Source organism: Balaenoptera acutorostrata, chromosome 3 (assembly GCF_949987535.1).
Source record: "Balaenoptera acutorostrata chromosome 3, mBalAcu1.1, whole genome shotgun sequence".
NCBI classification, from domain to species: domain Eukaryota; kingdom Metazoa; phylum Chordata; class Mammalia; order Artiodactyla; family Balaenopteridae; genus Balaenoptera; species Balaenoptera acutorostrata.
The window spans coordinates 106404127-106412965 of record NC_080066.1 but is presented as its reverse complement, the minus strand read 5'-3'; the positions used below and the strand labels follow the sequence as shown (position 1 = coordinate 106412965).

Here is an 8839-nt window from a genome sequence, read left to right as displayed (position 1 = left end):
TGGCATTCTTTCACAAGCTCTTTGTAAAAGGGCTGGCGTTTGCTCAGTGGTAAACTGAAGACTTTGTTGAAAGAGGGTCAAAGAGGCTGAAAAACACAAGACTATACTGATTCTTCACACTCCTCTCATTCACTCTACTGTTCTCTCCAGATAAACTCTAACTCTTAATAACTGACCTAAGATCAGCCCTACGTCCATGCTATTTTAGAAAGAAAGGAAAAACATTCAGAGAAGTGGAGACAAGAATAACTCTTGGTAATGAGAAAAGGTTCTATCTAGCTTTTGATTATAGTCAAGCACCAAAGGAGGTTTCCTGAGCCACTAATGCCACCTGGTGGCCAGCAAGATATATTAATAAACCTTAAAATCAATATATTTCAGATGATCTGTATTATCATTATAACAAATCATACAGGAACTTGGGGCAACGTGGGGCTGAAAGAGTGGATTATACTACTCTAATCTCTCAATATTTTTTGATTAAATAACCAATTTCTAGTTTCTGGTGAAAATGTATTATCAAAGAAAACCATGAAAGCCAAACTTTCTTATTCCCCCCAAAACCTCATCCTTCCCTTTTCCTTCACCCTCTCACCAAAAACACCCCATACCCAGTGATTCCAGTCACATAATACATGTGCAAAAGGGGCTTCAATTCGTAAGTAAAATCAATTTTATTAATAAAGATCTTTCCACATGTCCAGAGCAAATAATTAATGAATTCTGAGGAAAAAACCTACATACAGTGAAATTAGACGTATCCCAGGATGACAAAAAATAAATTAAATATGTACACCCATAATCACCGCCGCCTCCGAAAACCTGAAAGGAAGGGAAACCAAGAATGAGGCAAAGGACAGTTGGGAAAAGCCAAAGGGACAGAAAAAAAGGACATCTAGAGAGAATGGCTCGATAGGAGTGGGTTCCCTCGGCAATACTCTCTATATCCTCCCAGGACAAAAGACTAGAAGCAGGATGGAAACTGAAATGGGATAATGGTTCCTTCAAGTGACACTTTTATAGTTTACTTAAGGAAACCTGAACAGGAGCTGTGGGGCCTTCAGAAATAGAATCCAGAAATGCCGATTTTCATCTTGGGAAAGAAAAAAATAAATGCCCACCTCTAAAGAGATTAACACCCAGTATGGAAGAGATACTGTAAAGGTTGGTTAAGACCTACAGGATGGCAAATCCGGAGTTGGCATCCCAATTCATAAACCCCATCCTGCACTTGTTCACCCAGGTCCTAGCCATTCACTAACCTTTTTTCTTCTGACCTTTCTTAGCTATCTTCTTCCGCTTCTTAGTAGAATTCTGATCCTGGAGACACATGGCGAAGGGAAGGAATGGCAGTGAGCTTCCAAGTTTAGTGTCCCTTCCCAAGTTCCTCACGGCAACAAGCCCACATACATTTAGCTGACAGCATTAAGGTCACCTCCCACCACTGTATCACTACCTCACCTCATCAAGATGAGGGGCTCCTCCTGTCAAAGCACTGATGTCACTGAAGTGCGTGAGGGAATGAATTTGTGAGCTCATGACATTTGCTCGTTTTCGCCGTCCTTTCTCCCGCTTACTGACACTTAAACGCACCATCATGCTCTCCTCATAGTTAATCCTGCCAGAGAAACACAGACACCACTTGCAGCATGCTCAGTACATAGAGGCAGAAAGTTGCAGCCAAGAACGTGGGCCCAGGTGTTTACTCACCCCTCGTTCAGACAGTTCTCAAGAAATTTCATAGCAAGTCACTACAGTATTTAGTGAGGTGATACTGTGTGCTCAACACTCAATGCTCAATACTCAGTGAAATGTTCTTTGCACTAGAACTTCCCTCCTCCCCAGAGATGAACTCACAGCCCATCCACAGGAATACTTAAACTATATCAGAAAATTCTTCATATTCCAGCTCCATAAACAGGATCCTCTACACGAACCTTCTCACTCAAATCTACCAACTGTAGAGATGAACACCTGGGCAAAGTTGATGCGTCTGTGTTCAACTTATAACTGCTTTTCTACTTTTCTTCCCTGAACTTATCTAGCACTCTCCATGCCATTATAAAAACGTGACTTTCTTGCCTTCTGCAGAAAATAAAGAGCAGTGAGAGTGAAATACAGAACTTTAAAATCCTACTAGGTGGAACTGCATATATTCTTCTCCATGTAGCACTTGCTCAGCCTGAACAGTTGGGGGGAAAAAAAAGACATTCCCCCCGCTAGTTCCTATTCTGTACTTCAAACCCCTAACTCTTAGAAACCGTCACACCAAATTTTGCACTCCACTTTCTAGATAATGTGGGTTCTCTTGGAATTAAGACTTGATCATCGTCATTCAAAGCAAAAGGACAGGTCTCTACAGCATAGCAAACAATTTCTAACTGCAAGGACTCGGACCTGTGTTGATCCTCCTGGCTCTGTCGAGTAACATGAGGATGCCGAGCATCACGGATTTCCTCTGGAGCATCTGAGTACTGCTCCTTTAGTTCACGAATGACAGAGCTGCTCAATGCCCGTCTCTTGGCTCGTTCTAGGCGCTTCTTCTCCCGCTCAGCTTCTGTTTCATCTATGTGATAAAAATCAGCAAGGGTTATCCCAGAACAAAGAAGAGAAACACAATTCATGCTGAGGAAGCAGCAGCCACAGTTCCTACCATAATGCACTGGAACCAAGCGTGGTGGAACATATTTCTTAGCTGTCCCTTTTCCAGATTTCATCCCTGAAGCCCCAGACTGGCCTTCCTCTGCTTCATCTTCCTCCTCATCCCCAGAGCTCAACTACAAAAGGAACATAATGTCCACAAACTTAGGAAGCGTTAGTCAAAGAAGCGCTAAGAAAATCCAAAGCTGAAGTACTCTGGGAAGGTGGGAATACAAACAAGAGGGAGAAAGGGGAATCTCACATTCAATCTAAGGCACAAGCTGGGAATCAACGGTAATAAGAGAATCCCAGGAGATCCAGGAGCATTACAAGGCTCATTCAGGCTTAGATTCCTGAGGAAAATCAGGATAATGCAACCTCTTACCTTGCTCATCATATTGCTGGGATGAGGCTTAAAACGGAGTGGGTCACTCTCACCTAAAATAAAAGACCCAAGAGATTTTACAAGATCTGGAACTTTGTGAACGGCCCACACATAACCTTACAGCTTCCCCCACTTACTGAGGCTGCCTGTCACTGCTGTCTTCACCAGTTTGTCAATTTGATACTTCAGTTTTTGGTCCAAAGGACGAAGCTTTTCCAAAACCTATAATGTGGTTAAATAGGATTACATGTCCTCCTCAAAATTAAGCATACACCAAAAGTCCCTATGTTAAGTTGCCAGATAAAGCACCTAAAATATGCACAAAGTAGAGCAAATGAAGACAAAAATGCTTTTTTTCATTTGGTTTCCTCCCTTAAACATGAGAACACCCACTTAAATGAGAGCTATTGTGTCACAGTCCTGGAGTTCAGGATATAGAAACGCAGAACTCTAAGATGACAAATGCCTCATACCGTGCGAATCTCCACCAGTCTCAAAACTGCAGGATGTCCCTGAAGAGACCCTCCTGAGGCTTTGTCCAGAATGAGATGGCTCAGATCCATAAGGTACATTAGCAACAGCTGATCTTTCACTTCCAAAAGGCTGAGACCCTGAGTTGAATCAAACAGTAAGAGATGCAAATTCAGTTTTAACCACAGAATAAGGAGAAGAGTCTAGGGAGAACAGGATAATTTTTTCCAAGTTCAAGTTTTTTCCATGCAGTTCATATAAGGTATCTAGAGTAGTCTCAAGGAAGTGGCTGTACCTAAAATGGCCACAGAGAAAATTATGCTAACACAACAGAAGCACAGCTCAGAGAATTACTGTATGACAATAAGAACAGGAAAATCAATAAAGTATCCCCCAAAATGACTATAGCAAGGTTTCTCAAACTCAGAGCTATTGACATCTGGGGGACAGATAATTCTTTGCTGTGGAGCGCTGTCTGGGCACTGAAGGATGTTCAACAGCATCCCTGGCCTCCAACCATTGATGCCATCCCCCAAGTTGTGACAATCAAAAATGTCTCCATACAGTAATGAATTTTAAATTAATTTAACCAAAACAATCACTGATTTTATCCCCATACAATGGAATTATGTAATATAGGTAAAAACAATGACCTGTACATACTGACATGGACTTATCTATGTCAACACACTTTCTACACTGTATAGGAAGTGTGAGTAATGTGGTTCCAATTAAGGGGGGGAGGTGAGAAGTATGATACACACATTTTATATGTATAGAAAAATTTCTGAAAATAACATAATTAACAACTGCTACCCCTGAGGATCAAGATGAGGAAAAGCAAGAAATGGAGTGCTTGTACTGAAAAAGTGGTTTTCCATCAAGCATATATTACTTTTACAATCAACAAAATAAAAAATGTACCCCAGTGATTATCTCAGAATGGTGATTACACTGATTTTTAATTCTCTTCTTTGTGATTTTATGTATCTTCTAAACTTTCTAAAATTAAAAGTGTATTAGGGGCTTCCTTGGTGGTGCAGTGGTTAAGAATCCGCCTGCCAATGCAGTGGACATGGGTTCGAGCCCTGGTCTGGGAAAATCCCACATGCTGCGGAGCAACTAAGCCCGTGTACCACAACTACTGAGCCTGCGCTCTAGAGCCCACGAGCCACAACTACTGAAGCCTGCATGCCTAGAGCATGTGCTGTGCAACAAGAGAAGCCACCGCAATGAAAAGCCCTCGCACCGCAACGAAGAGTAGACCCCGCTCACTGCAACTAGAGAAAGCCCGCGCGAAGCAACAAAGACCCAACACAGCCAAAAAATAAATAAAAATAAATTTAAAAAAAATTTTTTTAAAGTGTAGTATACTTACAGGCAGAAAATCATAAATTATAAGTGTATTCTTTTAAATAAAAAAAGTAACGTGTGTAAGCAGACTTAAGCTATAGTTATTAAAAAAAAAAAAGTCACTGTGACTGCATAAAACGAAAATGAAAAAGTCCACAGCCATCGGAAGACCTATTTCAGACAGATTAAATACTCTGCCTAGGATTACATAGTAAGAGGAGTACAGCTGGGATTCAAAGTCAGCCTGACTCCAACACCCAAGCCCTAGGTATCTGTAAACCAACATGCTAAGCTCTTGAGATCAACACTAGCATGCTACAGAAGGATGAGCAAAGGATTTAAAGACAGACAAATTGAGCTCAAGTTTTGAATGAGGCATTTAGTAGTCAAATATTGGGTAAATTATGACCTCTGTCTCCTCATCTATAATATGTACAGTATTTCCTTCCCACCCCCAAAAGTAATTATGAGGCTCAAATAAGATATGAAAGCACTTTGTAGCCTAAAAAGCACCTACTAGAAGTCTTTGATCCTGAAGGTTAATAAATATCTGTTCAGTGAATAAATATACAGTGATCTAAAACACACGTGAGCAGCCCATCTCAAAGAGGCATTAAAATGGATCAAAGCATGATACCAGAATAAAGACAGCCAAGAATTTGAGAAATAGGCTCTTCTGACATGCTTGGGCATTGTCAAGTTCTAATGGGTTACAAGCGTATGAAAGAAAGCCAAAATAAAAAGCAAAGATTAAAAAATGAGAAATAAGAAAAGAATGAAAATGAATGATGAGAAAGAAAAGGCAAAAAGAAGATACATTAAAAATTCGGGGACTTCCCTGGTGGCACAGTGGTTAAGAATCTGCCTGCCAATGCAGGGGGGACATGGGTTCGATCCCTGGTCCAGGAAGATCCCACATGCCGCAGAGCAACTAAGCCTGTGCGCCACAACTACTGAGCCTGCATGCCACAACTACCGAAGCGCACATGCTCTAGAGCCTGTGCTCTGCAACAAGAGAAGCCACCGCAGTGAGAAGCCTGTGCACCGCAATGAAGAGTAGCCCCCGGTTGCCCCAACTAGAGAAAGCCCGCACGCAACAATGAAAACCCAACGTGGCCAAAAATAAATTAAAAATTTTTTTAAAAAATCCGTTATCTTTTTTTTTTTTTAATTTATTTATTTTTGGCTGTGTTGGGTCTTCGTTTCTGTGCGAGGGCTTTCTCCAGTTGTGGCAAGTGGGGGCCACTCTTCATCGCGGTGCACGGGCCTCTCGCTATCGCGGCCTCTCTTGCTGCGGAGCACAGGCTCCAGACGCGCAGGCTCAGTAGTTGTGGCTCACGGGCCCAGTTGCTCTGCGGCACGTGGGATCCTCCCGGACCAGGGCTCGAACCTGTGTCCCCTGCACTAGCAGGCAGACTCTCAACCACTACGCCACCAGGGAAGCCCTAGCTATCTTTTTAAAACACAAATCCGCTGTGAATCTCATGCTTAAAAATCCTTCAATGATTTTTATTAACCTACTATAATGATTTTCGTATTTCTGTTGACCTACAGAACGTTTTGCTTAAATGATATCTTAGGACGAAAGCTCAATACATAAAACAGGTAACACCCAAGTTTTCCAGCTCAAGTAGGTATGAGGGATCCAGAGACCTCCTTCTTTTTTTCTTCTTTAAATAATTTTTTGGAAGTGATCCATTTTTAAAGTCTTTATTGAATTTGTTACAATAAACATCTGTTTTATGTTTTGGTTTTTTGGCCGCGAGGCATGTGGGACCTTAGCTCCCTGACCAGGGATCGAACCCACACCCCCTGCATTGGAAGGCAAAGTCTTAACCACTGGACCGCCAGGGAAGTCCCCAGAGACCTCCTTCTATACTGCCCCACACTCAATGGTCCCTGAGAAGGTTCTATAAAACCTTAATTTGAAAACTACCATATTTAATTTTAAGATACGCATCATTTTTATATTTTAACATCTCTGAAGTCACGATACATCTTTAAATCAATGGTATCTTAGCATTATGTCATAGATTAACAAGCAACATTGTATGCTCAGTATATAAAGTCAGTGATATGTCCCCAATTAACAGCATTTTATATTAAATGAAATACAGTTGGCCTACATGGCTCTTCACACAGAGTGACTACTTTTCTGCCCCCAACACACACACAAAATGTACACCCAAGCACACTACATGACTTACCTCCTTTCCCAGAATATCACCATACTTGTAGGTCTTTGTGCCTTTGCACATGCTGTTTCTTTCTATCCCTCTGACTCCTATTTATTCCTCACAATCCTGTTACCTCTCTGAGATGCCTCCCCTAATTCCCTTTGCTCCGTGATATTTATTTAATCTTGCTCCTCAGCTTGCACAGCCGCTCATCATGACTGCTACTGCTTATACCTATTGCTTTCACCTGCCTTCTCTACTAGACTTCAGCACAGAAACTGGATCTTATTCATCTTCAAAGCTCCAGCACTAAGGACCTACAAGACACTCACTAAGTCTACGATGGAAAGAACTGTTGAGAACATCAAGTCAAGGGGTGCTTACTCTTCATTTATGTCCTACCTTCTCTGTAGGATAGGCTTTAGCTTGAACTTTTTTGGTCAGAGCTTGCACCTGTGCAGTGACAGCCATCACCTGAAATTAATCCAAATAAAACCACTGATTAGAATACATCAAGTTATCTCTGTGAGCTGTGAAGTGCAAAAGCTAAACAATACCACCTAAAAATTATCTGAAACACTGCCTAAAGTACACCACTATCTTTTCAGTTCTGGGAAAGTATAGGAGAGATGGTTTCTGATACTTCTTTAAAAGACAGAAAAACCTTTCCACCTCTTCTTAAAGCTAAAGAGACCATCTTACAAAACCAGCGGGAGGGGATGGGGACTGAGACAGTGGTGATGGGGGCATCGTAGCTTTGTACCAGTTGGATTTGCAACGCACAGAACTATATAAACGTATATGAGCTAGGCACCCGAAGGGCACATCGTGTCACCTTTTTTGGCATCGGTTTCCTTAGCTGTAAGAATAAACAAAATTGATTCAGATGCTTTCTTTCTGGAGTTTTCTGTATTCCTTTGGAGGCAGAAATCAATTACTCGTTATTGTAGCCTGAAAAGGTTTTCATTATATCATTTTGCTCTTACTGTATCTGGTGATTCAAATATGTGCCCCCAAATCACCAAAGTTTAGAGGTGCGGCAAACAAAGTCAAAGCCGATTCGTGACTCATCTATTCCAAAGGGGTGCCATTACTCACCTGCTCCTGGAGGTTTTTCAAAAGCGCCACGGCATTTGGCAGGTCTGACTCCAGCACCTCCTATGGAAGAGAGAGTAAACAAAAAACATGCTTTCCTCAGGATTATAAGACGGAACGTGTGAGGTGGAAAAGCCCCCTCTCTCCTTCAAACACCCCGGACTTCCTGCCTTCCCACTCCGGTGCACATACAGCCTCGCCTCAGAGCCGGCCGGCCTCTCAGGTCACTGGAAAAGAGCGGTAACTCCAGCCCCGTCTCCCTACTACTGCTTTTGCCCCGCTGTGGCAAGGAGGGCGCCTCCCTGGAGTTATTTCCATCACCACCCTTCCCTCGCCCCAATAATTTGCCTCGAGGCACTGAGGAGAAAGGAAACGTCCACAATACCAAGCCGAGGAAGCAAACACACTACACTCACCGGCGCCGCCATCTTCACAAAGCCCGCCCCTTCCGGAACTGTACTTCCTGAGAGCTGACGTTGTCTTGATAGACTTGAGAGGCCGCCGCCGCTTGCAAACCTAAGCCAATAGGAATAAGGGCTCTCTCACTTCCGCCCCGAACAGGATATACGAGAGGAGGGGCCGGGTCCAGCCAATGGAATAGAAGAACTGGCTAAATTCGTCAGACTTAGGAGGAGCTTTAACGACGTAAAGATGCTATTGGAAAGAAGCATGTGATTAGTAAATTGAGTAGAATGATTGGAGCTAAGCCAGTAAAAAC

General features: G+C 42.5%; 1 protein-coding gene across 1 annotated transcript; it reads right to left on the bottom strand.

Moving 5' to 3' along the window:
• Nucleotides 1–650: 650 nt before the first annotated feature.
• Nucleotides 651–8583, bottom strand: NGDN (neuroguidin). The gene is made up of 11 exons (XM_007180580.3): nt 8538–8583; nt 8125–8184; nt 7429–7500; nt 3499–3636; nt 3163–3247; nt 3026–3078; nt 2654–2777; nt 2398–2566; nt 1462–1618; nt 1263–1320; nt 651–822 (listed from the first exon to the last, which is right to left on the bottom strand). Exons 1-11 carry the CDS (start codon nt 8547–8549, stop codon nt 803–805), a joined length of 948 nt encoding a protein of 315 aa, XP_007180642.1. The 5' UTR covers nt 8550–8583; the 3' UTR covers nt 651–802.
• Between the last annotated feature and the right edge of the window lie 256 nt (nt 8584–8839).